General features: G+C 45.4%; 3 protein-coding genes across 12 annotated transcripts in view; 1 reads left to right on the top strand and 2 right to left on the bottom strand.

Annotated features, from left to right (window-relative positions):
* Window positions 1–2,008, bottom strand: part of EVA1A (eva-1 homolog A, regulator of programmed cell death) — a 210,360-nt gene extending 208,352 nt beyond the window's left edge. The window contains exon 1 of the mRNA XM_009467323.2: window positions 1,827–2,008. Coding sequence (XP_009465598.1) covers window positions 1,827–1,926 — 100 coding nt within the window. The 5' untranslated portion in view covers window positions 1,927–2,008. The remainder of the gene's footprint in view (window positions 1–1,826) is intronic.
* Window positions 2,009–17,081: 15,073 nt separating this feature from the next.
* MRPL19 (mitochondrial ribosomal protein L19) overlaps window positions 17,082–25,066 on the top strand; it is an 8,494-nt gene continuing 509 nt past the window's right edge. Inside the window, exons 1-6 of one of the 6 annotated variants that reach the window (XM_087774373.1) lie at window positions 17,082–17,181; window positions 17,389–17,500; window positions 19,200–19,318; window positions 19,847–19,981; window positions 20,838–21,019; window positions 22,246–22,437. In XM_087774373.1, coding sequence (XP_087630499.1) covers window positions 17,106–17,181; window positions 17,389–17,500; window positions 19,200–19,318; window positions 19,847–19,981; window positions 20,838–21,019; window positions 22,246–22,437 — 816 coding nt within the window. In that variant the 5' untranslated portion in view covers window positions 17,082–17,105. Of the gene's footprint in view, window positions 17,501–19,199; window positions 19,319–19,846; window positions 19,982–20,837; window positions 21,020–22,245; window positions 22,789–22,810; window positions 22,830–23,246; window positions 23,552–25,066 lie in introns of those variants that run through there. The other 5 variants (XM_087774374.1, XM_087774371.1, XM_087774372.1 and 2 more) reach the window with 5 other exon arrangements.
* The window catches only part of GCFC2 (GC-rich sequence DNA-binding factor 2), a 22,723-nt gene continuing 21,153 nt past the window's right edge, over window positions 23,497–25,066 (bottom strand). For all 5 annotated transcript variants that reach the window (XM_087774368.1, XM_087774364.1, XM_087774366.1 and 2 more), the window contains one exon: window positions 23,497–24,763. In XM_087774368.1, the coding sequence (XP_087630494.1) occupies window positions 24,649–24,763 (115 nt within the window). In that variant the 3' untranslated portion in view covers window positions 23,497–24,648. The remainder of the gene's footprint in view (window positions 24,764–25,066) is intronic.

Here is a 25,066-nt window from a genome sequence, read left to right as displayed (position 1 = left end):
CTGCAGCAAACCATGCTTCCTGTCCCGCAATGTACAGTCAGTCGACAAGGCTGGGGACATTTGCCAAGCCTGCTATCAGAAAAACAGCTTGGATCTGGCAGAAGATTTCAACAGTTGTGGAAACTCATGGGAGGTTGTGCTGTTGGGATTACAGACCCTGCTTCAGAGCACAGCCTCGCCATGCACGTACACAGGGTTTTAAGCCACCCCTCTTCTCCCAAAGTGTGACAATACAATTGGCTGTTGCAGAAAACATGATTTTGTTACCAGCAACCCTTCTTACCCGTTATTTTAAAAGGACAGCATCTGCGCCCCCACCGCCAGCATCACCAAAGCCTACCGAATTTGCTTCCACTGCTCTGGCTATGTTGCGCACACACAGCGTGAAGTACCCTTGCTCTGGGACACGTTTGCATATTTTAATGCTTATCAATTTGGTGTGGCTGGGATGAACTTTATCTGTATTTTAGAAGGACCAGTACTTTCCCCATTGCAGCTTTAGCTCCTGTCTTGCCCACTCCTTGCACCCCTTCTGTATTAACTTGCTTGCAAGGAGGAGCACAGAGAAAGCTCAATGCCAAGAAAGCAGGAGATAAAAACACACCAGAAAGAGGGAAATGCCTCAGTCCTTTCCATTCAGAGGCAGATCTGCCTTGAATGGCAGCCCCCAGGACTGATCTGCCTCCAAAGGAGACTGAATCACAAGCAAGTCAGCCCCCTTCAATTCATATTAAGACTTCAAGCTACTGTATATACTCTCCCCCTCCACCACAAGCTCCTCCTTTCTAACACAAATCTCTCACAGCACGCAGACACATGCACTCCCAGAAAGCGAGTAGCAGCGTTGTGATGTGTTGAAACCAGAGGCCGGTGAGATTCAGCTCTTGCTAATGGCAATTTTTCATCAGCAAACTATAATTGGCAGCTCTTATCCACTACAAGAGTTTTGCAACACATACCTAAAGAATATGTCAAACTAGATCTTCACACTAAGACCCAAAATTAGAACCAATATCCCAAAAGCAAAGTGACCCTCACTAGCCATTCCTGAGCAAACTAATCGATCCTGCACAACTGTAAAATGAGATCTGTTATATTTTCTCTGACCCATACGTACATCCACAAAGAACAGAAGCAGAAAGGTAATTTTAAAGTGACTGATGCAGCTGTACAGTTATAAAAGTTATATGGGACTCCATACCTTCAAAGTGCTGTGTATTTACCTGCTGTGCACAACTCAAAACAAGTGCTATGAACATTATTAGATTCCGAAATTATTTAGAAATGAGACACTTCTGGCTTAAGCAAACATAGGCTCAGAATATAATTCATTCTGTGCCTGTAACATGTCCTTTATCTCAGCTCAGGGGGCTTTTGCAACAATCAGGAGCTGTATGTTAAGAGCAGGGGAATCTGGCCCATTACAAAATAATTGGGTCTTGCTATGTTAGCTTTAATTTGTGTCCCAGACCTTCCCAGTCTCCTAACTTAGCTCTTTTCACTCCTCAGAGAAACACAGCACAAAACCTGCTACAAACTTACACGAGTTAACACTATTCCCTTCCTTGTTCCCAAAGTTACTCAGACTAACTCTGCTGAGTTAGTTTTGCTAAGGGTTGCTGAGAAAGGCTTTTAACAAACTCAAAATCCTCTTATGGAAGATCCTTTTCAGCAGCTTATTTTAAAAAGATTAAAATTAGTCCCTGCATAACTACCCCAGATCTGCTCACATCCCCTTTCCCTGAGCTGCTCCTGAGCACTGCAACCAGAGCTCCCATCCATAAGCAGCCGGCCAGCATACGAAGGGATCGGCGCTTCTCCCCTACCTGAGAAGTCTGCAGAAGTCTTTGCAAAGTTGCTGAAAGCTGTCAAGCACATGAGTCCTACGAGGAAGATGGAGGTGGGAGACACATCTGGGCAGCACATCCTTAAGTATCCTCACAGCTTGTTTTCTTCCAGAGAAAAGGAAAACGCTTTCTGCCCCAATCCAGCACTCCTCATTGCCCGGAGAACAGTGTCAGTCCCATTGCTTGGAAGGATCACAGCCAGCAGCGGGGAAGGAAAAGCACTCGGCACACACACACACACGCACACACACACACATCCCTGGGAGTGAATGAATCCCGGCTGAGGGAGGCTGACGAATGAGACAGACCTACCTGAGCCTTGGCGGAGATCCCAGGGTCCTAAAAGCCATCGCCTCACCCAAATTTGCTGCAGACTTACTGTGCAGCTGTCCAGCAGCGGCACTGCAGGCTGTTGGGGGGACAGTCGGGGGGGCTGGTTTGGAAAAGCCCGGTTGCTGTTGGTTCAGATACCCAGGGATCTTGTCTCTCCGGTGCAGAGAGACAGACAGAAGGATGGGCAGTATTTTCAAAGGAGGGAGCCCAAAACAAAGCGCCTGAATTCACACGGATTTTTGGAGTGACAGGTATTTGTAGCTGCTGCTGAAATTAGCGTGAGCAGTGGTGTCCTGCCAGAGTGGTGACAGGACAATTCTTCAGCTGTGTCCACTGTTGAGAGTGATCCTACAACGGAGGAGACTTTGCACAGGCCCAGGGATCAAACCCTCCTGGATCTCACTGCAGGACTGGGACTGGTGTCAGCCCACATATCAAAATCCTCTTTCCTTTTGCCAGCAGCCAGCCATGCCAGGCTCCCTCTATACCACTGGACCTGTCTCTCCTCCAACAAACTCAACAGAGAATTTTCATCCAGATTCTAAGCTGTGGTGTTCAGACCCAGGAGACCTGCTCACCCTGCAGAGTTAAAAGAAGGCTCCAGCACACCTGGAAGCACTTGATCCTGCCTGTTGTTCATCCATACCCTGGCAGCATCAAGCCAGCCATGCTAACTTGGAAGAGCTGAACTGGGCTCTGGGGACACAGAGGTGGACTGGACTGGTGGACCCTGTTCTCCCTGGGTACAGGATGGAGATCCCGGGCTTCGGTCATCAGTGTTAGCTGCAGCTCGGGCATAGGTTTGCATATAAATAATGGACATAACCAACATATCAAGGCTAGAGCAGAGGCTGAGTGTCAGTGCAGAGAGCAGGGGATAGCTTTCATAGGCAAAGCCAACACCAGCCACTTGGCAGCCTGCGTATACACATACACAAACCTACGGAGCAGCACTGTGTGGGGCTGCCAGGGAAGGGGAGATGGAGCCAGGCACACACAGCTGCTGAGCAAAGCTGCAGCTTCTATCCAGCAAAAATAACCTGAGTGGGAACATCCAAGGAAAACCACAATTGGTTTTTTACTCCTCTGTCCTGTTCATCCACATGGAATTAAGCAAAACTTTCCAAAACCATTCACCTTAGAGCTGAAAACAAGTGTAAGAGACTTCAGCCCAAGGGGCTCTTTTTTTTTCAGAGCTGAGTGCATTTGTAAAGAGTTTCTTATGCTGAAATTTCTAACAATGTTTCAGCTGTTCTCAGATGAAAATCAGACTGGCTGTCAGATCACATGTGAAAGACATTTTCAAGAGTGCTGCCATGAATACCACAGTCATTGTTTCCACCAGAAATCTGTCCTGGGATGATCTGTGTGCTAGAAGCAGACCTCAAGGGGAACCGTAAGTCCTGTGGCCCCATTTGCTTACTGTCCATACTGCCACTTGCTCAAGTTCCAACCAGCCACGCTGAGCATGAGGGTACTGTGGGAAATCTTGAGTTTGAGCTTGAATCCTGTCCATGCCCCATCCACCCAGACCACGTGAACAAGAGGCTGGTCTGGCCTGAATTGCACCTAAGCAACCCTCCGAGCCACAAACAGCTCTTCACACACCCGAGGATCTACAGTGAAGGTGCAGACAAGTTGCCTCTCAAGGACAGTGGTGGCTCTGGGTTGACCTGACAGCACAGACAGACCCTGAGGTCCAGCAGGCTCCGTACAATCCCGTCCCTGTCCCCCCTCTCTGCAGACAATCCTGCCACCTTACCTTTTTGCAGAGGACTGCTTAAGCAAGATCACAGACCAGGAACTTCTATGGGCTGCCTTACTCTTTATTTCACCTGAGACTTTAATCCCACATGCCAGACCTTGCTGACCCATACTTTCCAGGGTTGACTTAAGCTTTAAAGAGAAAAGATCAGGACATTTGCCTCCTAGCATATGCGTATAATTCTTGTCTCACCTAGGTCTGCTGCCCTTGCCAAGAGGAAGATTCACCACTATTGCCTTATAGGCTTGAGATAACCATACTCATTACCAGATTATCAGTCAAAGCTCCTTATCAGCAGGACAAAGAAACAATAGGGCCCCTGGAAATTTATCAGCCTCTGGAAAAGGGAAGCACTATTTTCTGAAAAGAGCCCACCCTGTTAGCAGGTGTTGATTTTACTGATTAAAGGGTAATTAGGTTTGGCTGACTTCTTAGTATATGGGGAAGAAAAAACCTGTGGTGACAAAGGGTTTAGGCTAAACATGGGAAGTGTGCTTGAGCAGCCCTTTAGGTTATTGTTAATAAAGTCAAACCAGAGGGGAGGAAGTATATATCAGTGTCCTGTGAGGGCTTTGTTTTTAAGCACGCTTGTAAAGATGCCTTGTAAAAGGAAAGCAGAAAGCAGCTTTTGCTAAAAAAAAAAAAAAAAAAAAAAAAAAAAAAAAAAGATATATCGGCCTTTGAGAAACAGGCAATTCAGTTAAAGCCTATCTCCATAATGCCCTTATTCCTTAGGGCATGTGGGAACATCAGCTGTGTGTTTCAAACAGAAAAAGGCCACCTGTCCCAACTGCAGCACAGACAAAGGATGGTCTCTCTCTCATGGACAGTCTCATGGGGTAAACATGAATCAAGGGGACACCAATATGGATCTTTATTTTTAGGAGTAACAGCCCTTGAAATCCAGCCATGCCTTCAAATATATCTCCTGGGGATAGGTAATAATGCATATGATGATACACAATCTCTTGGATCCCTTGTCCCCAAAGCCACCCAGAAGCAGGAATAGGCCGGTACTGATGCAGTTCAGCATTACATCTTAGCTTGGAGGAATGATTATTTGGTTTCTTTCTCTCCACAGAGTAACTGTGGAGAATGACTGCTTTTTTTAGATACAGCATCTGGGTATACTTAAAAACACTTCTTCCCTCTAGAAGACACAGAGCCTTGTGTCTGAGCTGGGTTTAATGCCTTCCTGATCATGGCAAAAAGCGCATGGGGTCTATGTGCCCAGCTTAAGGAGCAAAGTCCATAGCACCTAGGTACATGCACAGAGCCTAGGTCTGAGATCAGCACCTCTCAGCTTCCCCTGCAGTAACCGGTGCTGTAGCCACTCAGCACTGAGACGCAGGCACACAAACCAGTCCCACCTCCTGGGGTACTTCTCCAGCCAGAGCTAAACCATGAGTTAGGCACCTGAATCCCAACGTGGCTTTAGTCCAGGATGCTTAACAACTGTACCTCAGTCCTCCTTTTTGACTATGATACTTAAGTGCATTGTTCTTTCTCCTCCCATACTCCTCTCTCTTGCAGATCCTCTCCTTCTCCTGCTACACATAAAACTGTAATATCTGAAACATGCATGTAAATTCCCAAAAAGTGCTTTAAAAGCAGTTAAGTACAACTGCAACTGGGGAAACTGAGGCACTGAGAAGTGAAGCAATTGGTCACCCCAACATCACCCAGTTTATAAATGGTAATCAGGAATGGACCTAGTTAGGATGATGCCCAGATTAACACTGTATGTGCTGATCTTGCTTCCTTCTAGGGCTGATTTTTGGGAATGCATTCCTATTTTTCACTGACCCTGCACCACTAACCTCTACCTTGCTGACTAAACCATCAACAGCTCGAAGAAGGGCTGGTCAGTAGAAGAGCCGGACCAGGATTAGCTCTCAGCTAGAGAACCATATGTAGGGTTGAAGCCACGTTTGTTTATACAGTCACAAACAGGTTTATTTGTAAAAATGTGCTAGGATTAGTCTTGCTTTCTGAACCCTAGTCACATTACTTACTTCTTACTGTGTTTTCCGTAAGGTCTCCAAGCACTCTCCAAAAGACCAACACTGCATTCTGCCATTTCACACATGGACAAAGCACAGTCATATGTTTGAGGTCACTACTTTTTCAAGGTCAGCCAGGGGAAACCGTCAGAGATGCAAAAAGATTAAATACTTTTAATCTTTAAGTCCAGTTAGAGCTCTTTGCACTTGGCCACAGTGCCTCCTTGTAAATGAATGCAAATGAATGACAAAGTATATGTGCATTTATACCTATAGAAACACATCTAAACTGGGTGGACAGAGCTTCAAATATAAACCAGCAAAGCTTCCCAGCATAGTACAGCTCTTTGTTCTTTTTTTTTTTTAATCTTTCCCCTAAGAGTGCCTTATGGAAACAGATGGGGTTACTCATGGAAGTAAGCACTGTTTGCTTTCATCAATTTGAAGGCACAGGACTTCACATAATGCGGTTTTGCAATACAACACCAAGTATCTCACAAGTGAAATCCTCCCCTGTCTCCATATTCAATGTTAAACAACAGCTGTGCAGAATATTCAAACTGATAAGCCTTTGAAGTTTTCACATTTTGTGTCACTCAATCACCCCAGTTTACAAAACAAATATAAAACCTGGAGGACTTTGCTCCATACTGGGACAGGTTTGGAGTGGGGGTGTTTCTTTAACATAATTCTGTGTAGAGGAAAGGCCCCAAATGATGCACTTATCTCACTAAAACATTGGGAAATGTTGTACAGAGTGATGCAAAATCCTCCAATGCGTGAAAATGTCAAAAATAAAATATTTGGAGACTACAAAGTGATCCACACCAAAGCTGAAAACTTTCTCCTCATGTCTGCACCAAGTAATTGATGTTGAAACCTCTCTCAGCTGGCATTCTCCTTAGTATAGTGATGCCATGTTGTATGTTAGGGGATACTGTACAGTCTGGTGCTCTATCTGGGACCAGTATATCCAATTGGGTTTAGTTGGTGCCTTGTGTACAGCACGTTCTTGGGTTAACCACTGTACTAGAACTACAGGGATTTGGAGTCATCTTCATACTTTATCTTTGTACTACACTGCAAGTCACGCAAGGATTTCAGGAGACAAGGATTTCAAGGATTAGAGTTCCTCAGCTGTGAACTGGATCCTTCCTTTTCCCTGTGTTTCATCTCTCCTGCCTGTTTGAATGTTGTTCCCTGAGATTTTTTGCTATGTGGGCATATAGCACCCAGCTGAGACCCTGAAGTTCACTGAGACCTTCAGGACTTGGATTGTCTTCTTGTATCTGTAATGTGAAACTATTCTCCCACTTGACCTGACTCACTAGTCCTCTCCTAACAGTTTTCCTGAGAAGATTTCTCCATCAATTGGATGATAATATGTACTGGCTTTTTTTTGCCACTGCTATCTTTCCTTTTAGTATATTCAATAGCTCTCTGGGAATGCTTGTTAGACAACAGGCTGAATTTTACACCTGAAGATATCTATCTCTGACCTAGATGGTATTTGCTTTGAAGAGCAGAGACATCCCAGCTGGTTCAATGTGAGCAGCAATGTGTTTTTTCTATTATCTCACCTATGGTAACCAAGGGAGAATTGCCTCTATCCTGCCGCTCCGTAGGTGTGAGTCACTTCAAGTTACAGACGCCTTTTAATCTTGGTCTCCACTATGTTTTTCCCTTTTGTTTCCTGTTTTACTACCAACCCTCACAGGTAACTTACATTATCATGAATTTCCACAGGAACCAGAATTCTTCCTCACATTTCCTTGTCTGGAAGTTCTCTGCTTGTCCTGTGGGAGACACATGCCATGATGCAATGTGATAGGAACTGGGAACCATCTCAACATTCTTCCTTAAAATGATCCTTAGAATGATACCACAGGCACCTATCCCAAACCTCACGAGTACTGTGGACTCCACCTTGAGGGCATGCAAGAGCAGTAGCATGAAGGACAACAAAAGAGTCCTTCAGTGCTCCCCCAGATCCTCCTGTCCCTCATGGGCACACATCCTCTACACACAATCACACCCCATCCTTACTGCAACTACCGTTATAACTTACATTAGACGCTTAGATTGGGAAAGCCATTTTTGTTGCCAGAGACCTTCTTTCCCACAAAAATGATTGTTTCCAAGCATAGTCCATATATAGAGAGAGACCATAGCCTTTGCATAACATCCACATCTATGGTAATAAGCTGAACCAAGCAAGGGTCTGGACACAGGCACTGCAACTCATCTGGTTACAGTGACCTGTTGGACTAGTCCTTGGCACACTTCTGACCCAGGCCACCTGGCATCCAGACAATTCCTGAGCATGGCTTGGGAGTCAGCAGGGCCTTGGACCTTGGCCATTCCCCAACAGGCAGGAAGGAATCCTGCTTTGGCGTTTGATAGCATGAACATCGCCAGATGATATGTGCCTGCAGTGTTTCAGAAGTTCTTAATAGCCATAGGGAAGACACAGGGGCGTGGGCTAAGAACCGAATAAATAACCCTGGATCGGGGCAAACTGGTACTGTCTGCCAGTGCTACAGCATCTTCTCCATCTTGCTACCTAGGCAAGCCTGATTAGAGCTGCCCAGGAATGACAGGGCATCCTGCAGTCCCACCTCCAGACCCCAGCACAGCTGCAGCCCAGGCTGCTACCTGCTGTGCTTCCACCTACTTACAGCGGTTAGCAGGATGGACCATTCCTACAGGGGCATTCAGCATAGACTGCGCTCAAGTTTGAGCTGGTGAAATCAATGAAATTGGCTTCCCTGGTTCAGGGCCAGGACCCTCTTCTCCTGTGAGAGTGCCACCAACAACACATCTAAGGCACTGCCATCCTCAAGTCTTTGATCATGGATGGATTTGAACAATTCTAGATTGCAGGAAATCAATTTCCCTGAAGCTTAACACTTTCTAATTTTCTCTTTATTAAAGGACAGGTCTAATGGAAGGCAGAGCTGAAGAGTGTATGAGGAACGTATAGTGAGCAAATCTCTTTCCAACATAACTTGGACAGATCAGCTTTCACCTCAGGCTTATCATTGCCTAGGGGCACAGAGTATTTCCCTCGTTTTCGTACAGACAGCAAATTACACAAAAAACCTCTGGCTCACAGATCACAAACTGGTAAGGAATCAAAGGGAATCAGAGGAAATGCCTTTCTGCTGAATGGGTAAAATTAATCCCAAGTGTACTTTCACTGGCATCAGTGCAAATTCAACAATGGACTATGTCTGCCATTTGCAAGAGGAAGAACAGGTTTATGTTCTCCTTTCACATGTGCTGAAAATACATTTTCTTTTCCTTTTTTTAATCTTTTCTATTTGAAAGGACTGTTTCAAGAGTAACTGTATGCTTCCACATGCATTTAAGTACTCAGGACAATAATATCGCCAGTTATTTGTTTTAGAATGGTCTCAAGAGACTATCCAGTGACAAAGTCCAGGTGTGCTGGGCATTGCAGACAGTGCTGGACTATGTCATCTAAAACAGCCTATGGAACTTACACTGGCAATGAAGTTCAAGCTATTCAAACCTTTGCACCCTGTAGCCATAACACGAGCATTAGGGGACTCCAGTTAATTTGCTTCTAGGGCAAGAGACACTTCCCACTGCAGAAAGCTCATGCTGAAATTTTACTGCATTCATTGTCTCTGGGCACCTGGCTCAAAGACACGTCACTGATAGCTAATGCAGTAACATTACTGACTGGACCAGCTACAGAGGACACAGAAGAAGGAAGGAGACTATACCGTGGGTTACAGGAGATTTGCAAATGCCTGAGTTCACCGGGCTAGGCGCTGTCTGGACTGACAGCAGTGGTACATGCAGAGCTGTGTGTGTATGCTAATCATTAGCTTAGTGGTTGCAAGCAATGGGGAACTGCATAAGACCAGTATAAAAGGTGGCATTTCTATACACAAGTCACTTGCCTCAGAAACACCTCAGCTGAGGTAAAAAGGGACTAGAGCCCACCCAGCTTCCAACCCCTTTTCGATTTTTGCTGGACCAGCCCTTTGCAATAGATTGACAAGCCAGCATCACCCTCGCAGCCTTCCCCTGCCCGCCACTCTGGTGCTTGTTCTCTGCCCTATTCTGCAGTTACCCCCTGGGTGCTGTTCCATGCACAGCCCTTCCCTAGTCATTCCCAACCTGAGAGGCTGTTGCCTATGCAGAATCTTTTCTGTTTATTACCACACTGCTGATAATTTCTTGCTTCACTTGCCAACCCCGTCTCGGACATACATAACTAGTCAAACCACCTTCTCCTTTCCTGCAGTGACAGGTAAAATCACTTATTTTCAGCTCACTGAATCTACCCCAACACAGCACACCAGCTAGCCTCCATGTAACCCTCCCTCTGCAAAATGTACCTTCTGACATCAAAGGAAAAGCAGCTGTGCTCACTAAAAGGAGTCCCAGTCCTAAGTACTTTTGGTTTTCACCAAAAGAAGATTGTCACAAATGGTGTTATGAATACCTAGAAGAGTTGTGGGCTTCTTCGGCTGGTGTAGGAAGCCAGGGTCCATAGCTGCTGCTGCTTCTGTGGAGAAGGAGGCAGAGATGCAAAGCTTGTAAAGCCCAGTTCTCAGGTGAAAGCCCTGCTGCGAATCCAGGGGAAGCTAAGTGAGACATAAAACGAAGCAGCAGTTTCTCTCTCCCCCTTATCTTCACGCAATAATACTGCACACAGTTGAACCAGTGTAGTGGAAAATAATGTTATGATTTCTAAAGGGCTTTTGCAAAACAAAGGGTATTGGATCACATTTTCTCCTCAGTTTAGTCACTGTTCGCAGAGTAATGAAGAGCAGAAGTTGGCTTGCTTTGTTTAAAATAATGAGAAGCTGTGACTTTGAGCAATTTGATCATAAATTTTTGTCTTGCTTTTTCTCCTGCACGAGCGGGTTGTGATAGTAGGTATAATTTACTATGACAAACCACTAGCATTAATGCATTAATCAAGAAAAACAAATGGTCCCCCTTTGAAATCTCCTGCCCACCTAGAGAGAGTAATGGGGTTATAAATGGAGAAAGAACAAATATTGACTCTATGAAATGTAAAGGTACCTGGGAGTTCACCCATCAGTCTTTAGATTACACTTGCCTTTCAAGATGAATGGGATTTCTTTCATAATCCATTTTCATTATGTTTTTTTAAGCATCTTGGGAAACAAGATGAGGACATTCAACTCGGTGCTCTCTTTAGGTTTTCAAGATGTTCCCGACTGTTTCTGAAGAACAGCACCTCCGATTTCTGGAATGAGGTAGATGCTCCCAAGCCAAGAGCTGTCTTTCAGTTTGACATAAGCACCAAAGGAGCTGCCTGGACTGGTGTCAATGAGTTATTTGTTTGACGGTGTTTCTGGTGCAGCTTTCTGTAAGATGGCTGCAGAGACTCACCCTCCATCACTTACACTATGGAAACTCAGGGACACAGACACCCCTTGGCATCTGGACCCATACTGGACTCAAGAGGACCCAAGAATTTACTGCCTAAGGGAAAGGTCTCTGGCACCATTTACTGAACTTAATCTTACTTTCTCACACACTCTTCATCCCCCTCTAAACTCATGTCTCACTCATTTAACCTCTGAAGCAATGCTATACCTGTCCTCTACACAGACTATTGAGGTCTACTTTAGATTCAACATTGGATTCCACATTAGATTCAATTTCTCTTAAAAATGTCTTACTGAATCAGAAAATTAGGAGAATTGAGTGTTTCGTGAATGCTGAGATAAGCCATTGTTGCTGTCCCTTCTGTAAGCTGTAAGGGTGCCAGGCATCCCATAGGGAGCTCAATACTGAATGGGGAGACAACCAAGAGCCAAAACCCCAAGAGAAGCTGCAAAGCCAGTCACATCTTAAATTCTGGATGATCTGAAAACACCACAGATTCCAAGAGGAATTTAAAGACACTTCTGACTCTGAACACAGAGCTAGTATCTACTGAGGCACTGGCAAAGATGCCAACAGACCCGTTCGTATTTCACATATCACCTGCACCGTGACAGAAATCATTGGCACCTGTATTTTTCTTCTCCCATAAAGGTTATACAATAATAATTTATCCTTCAGGGCTGGTACACAACAAAGGGAAAAGGAAATGGAAGAAAATAGGTGTGCACGAACACACTGGTGATGTGCCGTGAGAGCCATGCCCGTTGCAAGAGGCACTCCAGGAGCCTTGGGCTCAGAGGAGCAGATAGATCACTTCTCCAGCAACTGCACGCAAAGGGGAGAACATGCAGTTGGTCTGGCAGGGTTAACCGCGCGTGGCTCCGACAGGACATACACTCCAAAACAACTGAGGCCTGGGGGTGTTTTGACAGAACGAGCTGAAGATTTTCCAGTCCATTGCCTCTCCAAGCTCAGTGCTAGGATGCTGTGTCTGAAGAACAGTTCTCCCTCTCCTCTTCGCTTGCTCTACAGTAAGGTACAAAATGTAATTGTGGAAGCTTGATGGCCACCTTAATGAACAGCTGTGCAAGCCAGAAGGGTCTGGCACCTTAGGTTATTTTAAGCAACATTTTGGGATATCTCTGATTATTAAGTTTCAAGCAAGGCCAACTCACCTTAAGCTAACAACTCATGTCTCATTAAAGGGAAGCTTCCAGAAAGACTAGAGCTGCCACCAGACTGTTTAAATATTCTAATAAAATCCACGATACTCAAACCTTTCTGGAGTAGTTTATAGAGCTGTTTTAATACCTGGGATAAACAGGACACAGAGGAATCCAGGCATTGCCTTGTGCCCATGCTGACATGGTTTTGCAAGACAGCCTGAAGGACTCAGATACTCCTGGACTGTGTGATATACATGGCCTCCCCAGTCTGAAGGGAGCTATGTCTGCTCCACCAGCTACTGGTAAGGCTACAGCAACTATGAATGACCTGGCAGTCGTTCTGTAAAGGGCACGATTTAGCTAGGACAAAAGCAGACTCTGGGCTGCTTTTCTCAGGAAGACGTCACCATGCAAGCCACGGAGCAGTGGAGCTAATTCACACCACCGAGTCTGTCCTCATCCCTCCAGTTAGCTTCCTTGGGCCTCCATTCCTCCACTGGAGAAGCAGCTCAGGAGACCCTCAGAAATGCCAGATAACAGCCCAGCATCTCCTAGCAATAAGGGTATACTGAATGCTTGAGGGGACTCATCCCATAGACTTTTTTTCCTCCCACTCTGACATCTGGGCGACACCTCTGTGAGCAGGGATCACTTCCAGGCTCTGGACCTGCTGTTACAACCGTACAAACCAACAAAACACAGACGAGAGGATGAGAGACACATTTGTGACGCACTGTTGCATAAATGTCAGGGGAAGGAGCTTCACTCCTGAGGTAACAAATGCCGAAGTAAAGGTTTTAAAAATGAATTATCAAAAGCAATGTTTCCACTTTCAAATCCAACTGAAACCAACCTGTGCCAAGCCCTGAGGTCTGTATTGAGCCAGTGCTCATTCCCATTCATGAAGAAGATGACCACAAGGGTTTTCTGCACACCCAGAGAGGACGAGGTGGGGAAGGCCCTCCATGAGCCAGTCCCATTTCTTTTGGAATCTGGGGACATCCAACTGCCTCTTCTCAACCCTGAATGCACAAAGACCACATCTCCAGAGCAGCTCAGCCCCTTGTAGACATCTCTTTCTGTTTAAAGACATAATAACAATAACAGCAGGTGTTACCACCTTTTGCTGTGTTTCCTCTAAAAAAACATCCAAGTTCCCTTGGGCAACATGAAAATTCACTCCCTTCTTCACACCCTCTAACACTCCACAGACAGCTGTGTTGGGGCTGCTGCAAGGTGGCCTCAGGTGTTTAGAAGAAATCTCTGTGATTTCAGACTGCAACACAGCCTGTTTCAGGTGATACTGACAGCCTTCATCCTGGTGCTGCAGAGATTGATGCACATATCTATGCTGAGACTGAAGCACGGCGTCCCTGGCCTCCTGGGGACATGAGTGGGTTAAATCCAGACAGCGTACAAACCCAGATGTGTCCTAGACCTCAAGCAGCTGTCTCTGAACTCATTCTGAGCTAACACCAGTACAGACTGTTGGGCACCTCCACATCAGAAACATATACCCCTTCCCTAGCTGGCCAAAAGCAGCATATGGTCTGAGAAGGTCTGTTCTTCAGGCTTTGCTTACAGCAAAGTTGAGCTAAAGCACAGAAAACAAAAATGAATGGCTCAAAGTCACAAAGAAAGGGTGGAGCAAAACACAAGGCAGGTCTCCTTCATCCCAGGGTAGTCCCTAAACATCTACCGTTTTTTCCACTAATGAGCAGTACCATCATTCAGTGAAATCTTTAGCAAGGAAGTGTGTTTCTACGTAGGCCCAAGAGGGCCCAGTTACACTGGTGACCTGAGAGAGAATATGTTGTCTTTATTGATACATCTGCAAGGACACAAACATCAGGAGAGGAAGACAGGTCACTGAAACGCCCATGCCAGAAGAGATTTGGTTTTGAAATAGGCTGGAGGTGAGAGCGTGTCCAGCTGGATAACTGACTGAACCCGACCTCTCAGTGCAATGTTGTGGCCAAAAGGCCTACCTCAGTACTGGATATAAACACAGCTGAAGACTGTGAGCTATCGTTATCTCTGTATTTGGGATGACTGTTAGCACTACTGACCTGCTGTGTTCAGCTTTGAAACACGCAGTTCAAGAAGGATATTGAACTACTGGAAGAGACTTCAAAGACAGTAACATGAAGGATGACATTAATGGAAGACCTTTGCTCCATCCTACTTCCACAGACGAGAGGGGATCAAGCTAAGCACAATTTGTTTTCTATCTGTCTGGGTTTTCTTCCCAAGGAAACTCAGATGCTCAGACAGGGAATTGCAGTGCATTTTGGTGGGAACAAAAAAGAGCTGCAGGGCACAGTATCCCTAGATTGAGTCACAGCTGCCTAGGCATTGTGGAAACACACCTACAGTGTGCTCCATGGGACATCCCTGCTCCTCCAGGGTAGATTCGGCCAAAACTTCTTATCAAAAAGAACTTAAAGAGTGACTTGACCATGACTACCTGAAAGGAAGACACACGCTTAGTAACAGGGGGCCGTAATTCAAGCTGGGCAAGCGGTCACAAATAAATGTTGTATAGTAGCAATAAGGAACCACAGGTGAGCTTCCCCAGGACCTGACAGGGGGAACCAGAAATGTGCTCCACTCAGAATTAATTCTGAGAAGTCCCAAAGTCTGTTTAATCTTTGCCAGATCACCTGAGCACAGTGATGCCTTTCTGAATTTCATTCTACTCCTAGAAGCATTTTACAGAAATTATTAACTCATGTGATTGTAAAGTGATCTGTATTTTCATAGATTTTGTTATATAGGTTAGAAAAGCAGGAAGGCAGCCCCTCCTCTACTCTATCTGACCTGCTCAGTGAAGAAACTCAAGCTGAGGCCCTTGTACCTGTATTTTGAACTCAAGAAAGCTGTCCCTGAAAACGGAGACCCAAGAACAGGGGGTCCACCACAAGTAAGAAGCTCACACATTACAACTGATGAACCTAAGGAAACAGCTGTCTGCAAGTCAACCTTGATAATCCGCACCTGTGCTCCTTAAAAATGGAAAGCTGGGGCACGCCTGACCTGCTCAGCCAAGCAAAGCAGCAGTGCCTTGATGTCAGGGTGCCACAAGAGGCCACAGAGGAACCAGACACAGGGTGCAGGGCCCTGAAGGACACCTCAAGTGAAGCGAGGTTCACCTACGGTGACTGGGGAGTCCCTGAGCTGGACACAGTACCAGGCTGTCGAGATGGTCTTGTTAGGCTGCGATCCACAGCGGTCAGCCAAGGAGTTAGAAATGGCTCCCTTACACCGAAGCACTCAATGCTCTTCTTTAAAGACAGTTGTGAGCCACAAATCTGCAGTTTTCCAAGTCATAACCCACACATCTCCTTACAGCTGTTTTGGGATCTCCTCAATCACCTTTAAGTTATGGGAATTATGCCTATATGCTCTGTTCCTCACCCCCTCGAGATATATTCTTCTGACTTTTTAATAGTGCTTAGGTAGTGACAAGAACTTAAAAAAAAGAATAATCTTCAGAAGGAATCTTTGCTTCAAGTGGTGTGCTTAGCTTTGGTGGCGATTTTTTTGTATTTTAAGGGTCAGAGTGCCCTCTTCTGTCCCATCCGTGTCTGATCAACTCACTTCTGTCTTAGATCAGCAGATTATCGAGAAATACTGTGACTTGTCTTCTGCACAAGCTATCATCTTCTAAACAACAGTTAGGAAACCAAACAGCTGATCCCAAACTAGAAAATAACTCTTGTTAATGAGGGAGGCTACAAAGTCAGCTGGCAGCAATAAAAGGGGCTGGAGGAACATCACGGGCAACAAGATTGATCTAATTAGTTGATGAGGTCAGGCGTGTTTTGAAGTGAATCCCTGCGAAGTTTAAACAGTGGGGTGTTATTTAATAGGTCCACACTCTGCATTTAAACTTTGCTTCCCTGTAGCTGCAACGGAATCCAGACTGCTACCGACACCTGAGGAAATCTGTCTGAAACAAACATATTAAAAGTAACTCAATAATACCAGCGTACATAATCATTTCTAAACTAACCATGGTGAAATCGCCGGGACTGCAGGTTATCTGAATCACGGACGGAGCTAACAACGGCCCAGAAACATTTATTAGCGGAGGCTTTCCATCGTGAAAGCGCCCAGGAGCCCGTTTCTGCAATCCCCGTAAGCGCTTGCGGGCAGCAAAGCCGGCGCTGATGAAGGGCGGTGGGTCCCCCCCGTGCTCAGGGAGCCGCCACAGGCGGCCGCTCCAGCTCTGCGCCTGCCCCTCTGCCGCTCCCCCCCCGCCTGAGGTGCTCCCCGGTCCTCAGCTGGGGTCCTCCTCCCCCCAGGCCGCTTGAGGGACGGGGGTGAAAGGAGCCGCTTTGTTTCCCCCCCCCCCCCCCCAACCGACAGCCCCCGCTGTGAGGAAGCAGCCGCCATGGCCTTGTGCCATTCGGGGTCCCGCTTGTGGCAGAGGGCAGCCCCGGCCGGGGCCCTTCCCTCAGGTGCCACCCGGGCCCGCGGCCCCGCCCGCCACAGCCCCGCTTCGCGCCCGGGGCTGGTTTGGCCCGCGGCGCTCGCCGTAGCGGCGCGGCGCGCATGCGCCGGCGGGCCGGAAGCGGCCGCAGTCGCCATGGCAGCCGCCTGCGGGAGGCTGTGGCCGCGGAGGGTGGCGGGCCTCGCCGCCGCGCGGCCCGCCCTGCCCGCCAGTGAGCACCGTCCCCCTCCGTCCCCCGCCTGCCCGGTGCCCTCTTCCTGCCCGCCGGTTGCCCCTGTCCCTCAGCGCGCCCAGAGAGCGGGGGGGTGCGGTGCCCCGGGCCTGCCTTGCGGGAGTGCGATCTCCAGCTGCGCAACTGTTGGGGGCGGTTCAACGTGCAAACACGGGGGTTTTAAAAATTATTTATTTGTTTTTACAGGGTGTTTTTCTTCCTCGGAGTATCGAATGAACAGCGATGGACAGCCAGCAAAATTTCAGCCGCCTCCAAAGCCTGTCATTATTGACAAGCAGAAGCAGAGGGAGGAGAGGAGGTAGGTGGGGTGTCCGCTGCTTGCCGCGGTGGGCTTGTGTTCGGGCCTGCTGGCAGGCTGGTGGCTGTGTGAGCCCCTCCTTCAAGCTCCAAGGCGTTATTACAAAAAAAGCATTTGCAGAGTTCTAGCAAAGACCGTTTATGTTGAAATATGTCTAAAACACCTTAAAATACTGTGTTCTGGAGTTCCTGAAAGCAGTGAAACATGAAAAAAAGTGTAGCAGTAAACACTTTTGCAAATTTGGGGCTAATGTGCGAGGTTCTCTCTGTGAAAGGCATGTTATCTCTTCAGTGTGCCATGAGGTGATAGGGACGTGGGTCCTGTGTCTGCCTTTGCCTTAGACCTTGAGATCGACTGTGAGCACATACATTTCTGTTTGTGAAACAGAGCTGACATCAGCAGTGGTAACCTTCATGAGACATCTCTTCTTCTGAGTATTTTTGTTGTCACCTCAACCCGTTTGCATTGCTTTAAATGACGCGGTGGTTAAAACTGCAGTGCTGTGTCTAGAAGGAGAGTGGTAGTACTGTATTGTTCATCTCCCCGCCCCCCCCCCAAAAAAAACCCAAAACTTTAGCACGTAGGCAGCCTAGGAATGGGGTAGGTATTAAAAGAAGACTATAAAAATTTCCATTCTGTCTTCAGATCTGTTTATGGAAATGCGTTTACGAAGCGAAGAGTCTACATGGCTCTTCTGAGAAATGCAGCGCGTGATGCGGCAGCTGGGCAGAACAGGGAGCTACATTTAAATGACGTTTTATTCTCCTGAGATTGTGTAACTTTGAAGATCATGAGTAGGCTCGATGTTGTTTGTTGTCTGTGTGGCTGCCCGTAGGCAGCGACACCAACTAGAGCCTCCGTGCTGCCACACGCCTTGCCCTGCACTCCCCCCACAGCCCCCGTAGGGTTTGTAAGGCAGGTTTGCATTTGTCCTCCTTTTCTGTCTTGGGCACTTCTCTCCTTGCCAGATCTTTTAAGATCTGTCTGTACTAGTGAATTAAATGTGTCCAGCTTCATCCTCTGGCTCTGAGGCCAAGCGGCCTTACCATCCAAACCAGAGTGACCACATCCAAATGGTTTGTTGGAAATGGTCCTTGGCCCAGGCCAGTACCGTGTGTGCCCTCAACTCAGCAGTCAGACAACTGAATTCCAGGGCATGAGGAAATTCCTTGGCATGGTTTAATTTATCAGAGCAGAAAATAGTTTTAAGAGTCCCTTTAAGCTTCTCTAACACAAAATAACATTTATGTGGTGTCTCCTGTAGGCTCTATTTGGCTGTTTGTAAAAACTGGTAATAGATTGTTCCATATCTGTTACTATAAAGTCATCAAGCAGTAAGTGTTCTGTCACGCAGATTACAATTAAACCATGAAATAACCTGTTCCTAAGCTGTGACAGCAGTAACTGAACTGTCCTCTTTCAGTCAGCTCCTCTCAGACCAACATTTATTGTTGTTTTTGAAAAAATCTGTTTAAAAGAATAAAACAAAAAATGTAACGGCAACAAAACCCCACAAAAACCCTTTTGGATAACAAAAAAAAATTGGTAACGTCATGAGCTGCAGTTCATATCTCTGAAAAGGCAACTGGTATTGGTGGTTAACAGGTGGTCATTTTTAGGCCAAATACTTGGACTTCTCTAGTACTTTTTATGCAAATGCTTTTGTTTTATGCTTACACAGGTTTGGATTTTCTTACAGGTTCTTGAGCCCTGAATTTATACCTCCCAGAGGGAGAACAGATCCTTTTAAATTCTTTATAGAAAGAAAGGATATGATACAGAGACGAAAAGTCTTCAACATCCCAGAGTTCTATGTTGGTCAGTAACAGAACTTTCATAATTTTGTCAATATTGTTCGTTGGGTGGGGTAGTAAAAAGTGTGGTTGGGTGTTGTAGAATATCACAGGCCATCGCAGCGTCAGGTGCGTTAGATGAACTAGCATGTGTTTCTCTGCTTACTACTTTGTCTTTTAATTTCATATTTATATCCAGTTTCCATTAAAAATGTAATACTAATGTGTTTTTTAAATCCTGGCACTTTAGCGTATGGTTTACCACTAAAGCTAAAGAAAGGAAAATACATTATTTGTATTCAATTTGCATCATGAAGAGTAAAAGATAAAGGTGAAGGTTGAAAGTTGAAGAGGCTTCATAGTTAACCTGCAGAATCACTTTAACGTACAGTAATTCAGGGCGTTAGAAGTTTCTTCGCTTTCTGGCAGTTTTTAATGGAACATAAAACATTTTCAAAATGTACCTAAATATGTGCACTTTGTGACTCTTTCCCCATGTTTTGGTACCTGTTTCCTTGAACAGTCTATTTTTTTTTTTTTTTTTTTTTGGCAGGCAGCGTACTCGCCGTGACGACTGCAGATCCGTACGCCAATGAGAAAGTCAACCGGTTTGTAGGCATCTGCGTTCAAAGAGGAGGAAAAGGACTTGGCGCTACCTTTGTCCTTCGGAACGTCATAGAAGACCAAGGTGGGTTTTTAACTGTGGTAATTATGCTGGAAATGGTAAGCAAAAAATGTTGAAGTTGTATGTGAAGGGATATCTGGTGAAGAAGTTTAGTCTGCGGAGAGGATGGCAAGAGATTAAAGTGAAATCGTGAGTCTACCTACTAGGGGATACTGCAGGTATGAAAGTGTATATGCAGAGGTGTTGATGTGCTGTGTATTTGAAGGCAGGCAACCGCTTCGTAATTTTTTGTCTATATACTTAGTGATTTTTAGATCTGTATTCTGAGGAGACTGAATGTGGTCCACTGTGGTTGTGCTTGTATTTGAGCCTGGGCAGGCTACTGCTAGCCGTGTAAATACTGGCCCCGCTTGAGCCCTGTGTATTTGCATGAACTGGGGCCATACGCGTGAACTGTTTAACAAGCAACAGGTTAGCAGAGTTTTACAATCGGTTCATATTCTGTTTCATGACAAAATGGGGGGAGATGCAAATACTGATGTTCTGAGAGCAAATACGGAAGGGGTGGGTGTCTCTGTATACACTACACATACAATGAGATGGATAGTAAAAGCCATTGTAACCAGAAGGGAGTAAAGTTTAAAACCCAAACTCGTCTTCCTTAAATGCAAGCCATTCAACGTCTCTTAAGCCATTTTGTTATTAAATACGTGACTTGCAGAACAAATCTGCATTTCCCTGTGTGGACATAATGCACGTGTACAATCACATGTGCACACAGCGCTGTATGTTGTAGTGCTCTGATAAGGAAAAGGCAGTTCTTGAGTAATACAGGAATGTGTAACACTGAAGAAACACTAATTTGGTGTTAGTATTTCTAAAGAATTTCGTTCGTTAAACCAGACTTTATCTCTCTAAGGTGTTGAAATATGTTATGAACTATACAATCCTCGAATCCAAGCGATCGAGGTTCTGAAGCTAGAGAAGAGGCTGGATGACAACCTGATGTACCTGCGAGATGCCCTCCCTGAATATAGTACTTTTGATATGAACATGAAACCTGTGTCTCGTTTAGACCATGAGGAAATTCCTGTAAACAAGGTAGGAGCCACCTGTTTCAGAGGGAAAGCAGAGGACAGGGCCACGAAAATGATCAGAGGGCTGGAACACCTCTGCTATGAGGAAAGGCTGAAAGAGCTGGGGTTGTTCAGCCTGGAGAAGAGAAGGCTGCAGGGAGATCTTATTGCGGCCTTTCAATACTTAAAGGGGGCTTATAAGAAAGATGGGGACAGACTTTTTAGCAGGGCCTGAAGCGATAGGACAAGGGGTAATGGTTTTAAACTAAAAGAGGGGAGATTCAGACTGGATATAAGGAAGAAATTTGTCCCGATGAGGGTGGTGAAACACTGGAACGGGTTGCCCAGAGAGGTGGTAGATGCCCCATCCTTGGAAACATTCAAGGCCAGGCTGGATGGGGCTCTGAGCAACCTGATTTGGTTGTAGATGTCCCTGCCCTTTGCAGGGGGGATGGACTGGATGACCTTTAGAGGTCCCTTCCATCCCAAAGCATTCTAGGATTCTGTGATAATTTAGGTCACTTTCAGACCTGACTGATAGCCTGGAAGGCCATTAAACAGCCTCGCATTAGTTACCGGGGTGACAAAAGTATACAAATACAGCAAGTTTTTATGCCAGTTCTATAGCAAAAGAATGTTGAGAATGTAAATACCTGCCATCCTCAGTAGTTAATTCTGAAGACACGCAAGGAGTAGCGGCCTCCACGTGGCTCTGTGTAACACTGTGCTGAGAGGAAAGCTGCTCTTACAGAAACGTTCCCGTTAGTGTTGGTACTGCGCGGGGAGTGGTGGGTGTCAGGGAAGAGTCAGTGGAAATCTGCATCCCGAAGATCCAGAAACCAGCAGACCCTTGTCAGGGAGCGCTGCCTAGCAACTCGGGAGGATACAGCGATCATTCTTCCCTTCCCTGATCATGCTGCTTTTCTTTTTCCTTAATAAGGAGCAGGAGTAGGACTACAAAAGATGAGTTAACTTCCCTTTGTGTGTCAATTTAAGGACCGTGTAATAAATCAAGACTGTTAATTAAAAAGTTTTACAAGATACTATGGCAACAGTCACGTGGAGACAAAAAATTCCTTTTCTCCTAACAGTGTGAAGTAGTAGTTCCTTAACATACTGAGAGATTGCTCAGTTTTCTCTTACTTCCCTTCTGTCAGAGCAGCAGTTGTCTCACCTTTCGCTGAGCTCACAACCAAAACTCTGATGACTTAATACCTTTTGATTTTTTTTTTTTTTTATCTTTCACCCTAGCTGCAGGTACGAATGAAACCTAAACCATGGTCAAAACGGTGGGAAAGGCCAAAATACAATATAAAAGGAATAAAGTTTGAGCTACCTGAAAAAAAAATGAAAGAAGCACAAAAGTGGAGCCAGCCATGGCTAGAGTTTGATATGCTGCGAGAATACGATACTTCAAAAATAGAGGAGAAGATTTGGAAAGAAGTGAGTGAAGAGCTTAAAAAATAATGATGGGGTTTGCAGTCTAGGAATTACTGAGAAAATTACTATTTACTTTGAATTTACTGTATGGATTATCACTTGTCAAGTTTTGTATATATACATACACAATAAAGCGAACCTTTCCAGAAAATTTCAAAGTGTACAGACTGTTGGGGTTGAGTTTCTGTTTGTGAAACCAGCCCCTCCTTTTCCTGGAGAGCGTAATGCTCTCTTCACCTCTTCTCCAGGAATGAGAAGCCTCCTATTTTAAATTACAGTTAACAAGAGGAGTTTGTTAGCCCCTCTTGTTAATCACCCACTTAAGCGAGTTGTGTTGTCATTTCCAAATACTTCCGTTACTTCTCTCTTTACAAAGTAGGTAGTGGCCAGTTGTAGAACTGCCGGACTCGTAACTTCAGAAATGGGCCGTAGCAGGGAAGTGGGCATGTCTGAGCCAGCCCTGCGCTCTCGGAGTCGGTGCTGTTTAGTTTTGCCATTAAAAAAAAAGTTGTTTCTGATACTAATTGCCACCAGAGCAGCAAATACAAATGCTCTGGAATCTGTTTTGAAGAACGGAGCCAGTTTGTTTAAGCCAAATCATGTGAATGAGTGTAAGGTTGGTGATGAGGTGCTCACGAAGTGTCAGAGAAGGCTCTCGGTGCTGGGACAGCCGGTTTCCTGAGACCCTCCTTCCACAGTAGAAGCAGAGCAGTGTTACCTGCCTCCCCGTGCCTACAAGTCATCTTTCTTCCAGAAAAAAAAAACAGCTACAGAGCTAAATTGTGACAGAACATCTCTGATTTTTATAATAGCACAGAGGAGACCTTTGTCTCATCCCAGCTAACGGAGAGCAAGAGAAGAGCCATGAGATCATGAGGCTGTGGTGACTGCGGCTTTGTTGGCATTCCGAGAGGAAAAGCAACAGAAATGCCCCGTTCTTAGAAAGCAGGATTTGCAGCATAACTCCTGAAGGTCATGAAGGCTAAGGGCAGCCCAGGTTTTGTCAGACTTGTAATAACATTCTTGTCACATCTTAAAGAATTGAACTGTAAGAGTCATCAACACAGCAAAATATTTTTACTTTATTTTCAAAATAAAACAATTATTTTAAAAGTCACCTTTTGTCTGTAACACTTAAAGCTATTTACAATTAAAATATTTTACAAAAATATATTTTTAACTTAAAAAATATATAAGAAAGCATGTGGATTAAGTCTGCAAGAGTTGAATTCTAGTCCCAAAAGATTTTGGAGAAATACAGTCACAAGGAAACATACAGAGTCTGTGATGCACTACAGTTTCTACAATAAAGCATCCTTATTATTCTATAACCCTATTTATTGCAAATATACAAAGTTACAAAACATTAGAAATCCAACAAGGGTATGATGAAGTAAGGGTCAGTAGATCCTACTGGGAAGCAAAAGGCAGACTTCCCTAGAGTTTCAGTTACTAGACAGTAACTGAAGTTGTTCCCGTGCTGCTCAGCATCAAGATGTCTGTTACTGCAGGCCTGATAAAGCAAGGTGTGCAACAGCTCCAGGCGCGCGCACCCCAGCGAAGGCCGCATCGCTCAAGTACAAGAGCGGGCACGTCGGACAGCACCTTCACCACGGGTCTGCTCTTCCCCAGGTGTTCTCCTGGGCAGCTGCCGCCTCACTGCCCCCCATTTACCATCCAGAACCACCCAAACTCCTCAGCGGCACGCTGGCTTCTCATTTCTCTATCGGGGTCAGAACCCCTGCACCATTATGAATTCTTTTTCACAAGGGATGGCTTACGGATAACCCTACCAACGTCGCTGCGGACCACAAGTTAGAAGAGCTCCATGACTGCTGAGCCAGAGAGCAATACTTAGCAGCGTAATACTGAAAATAGCTGGTAAAGCTGGCCACTTACTAGCAGCAATAAACCCTACAGGCACTCACCGTCTCCTTCCGAAAAGGATAAAGCAATAAAGCACCGGCACGTTTTAGAATGCCTGAACCATGGCTTGACTTTGACAACTGTAACTACTAAAAAGACTCCTTAAGCTAGGAGTAGATGGCAGAAGACGACATTCAGGAAAAAAAAAAAATCCTCAAGTATTTAACAATGAGACAGTGATTACCACTAATCTTTGAGTAGGGAGGGTCCATGAATTAAATTTCATGTTGGAACTGGTTTAGTGTTAATACCAGGCTTGTTTCAGTAATATAAATGTTCAAAATTTTCCTATTTCCCAATCATGGATTTAAGGTGTTCAAGTTTGTACTCTTCAATGAAATCTTCAACAACATGCAGAGCTTTGACTTTCACCAGCAGGAGAAGAACTTCTTTTGTTTCATCACTATAAAAAAAAAAAAAGAAAAATTTTATATAGCAGCACTTTTATGTACCTGACTTCGAAGGACACTTTATTAATTTTTAAAAAGAGTCAGGTGTCTCCCCTTGGCCCCTCGTCATCAGCTGACCTTGGCTCCACTGATCACTAACAGCGCCCAACATCTGGCGCCTCAAACGATCACATTAAACTACAGCTGCAGAAGCGCTCCTTTATGTTACGGACTCCATCATTTGTTTTATCTATCTATGTGACGAGAACGTCCTTGAAAGTGTCAAATATGTGAGACTTCAGGAACATTTAACACAA

Source organism: Nipponia nippon, unplaced genomic scaffold (assembly GCF_047370975.1).
Source record: "Nipponia nippon isolate SJK-2023a ecotype South Korea unplaced genomic scaffold, ASM4737097v1 scaffold_4, whole genome shotgun sequence".
NCBI classification, from domain to species: Eukaryota; Metazoa; Chordata; class Aves; order Pelecaniformes; family Threskiornithidae; genus Nipponia; species Nipponia nippon.
The sequence above is the reverse complement of the archived record's forward strand: the minus strand, read 5'-3'. Positions and strand labels throughout refer to the sequence as shown.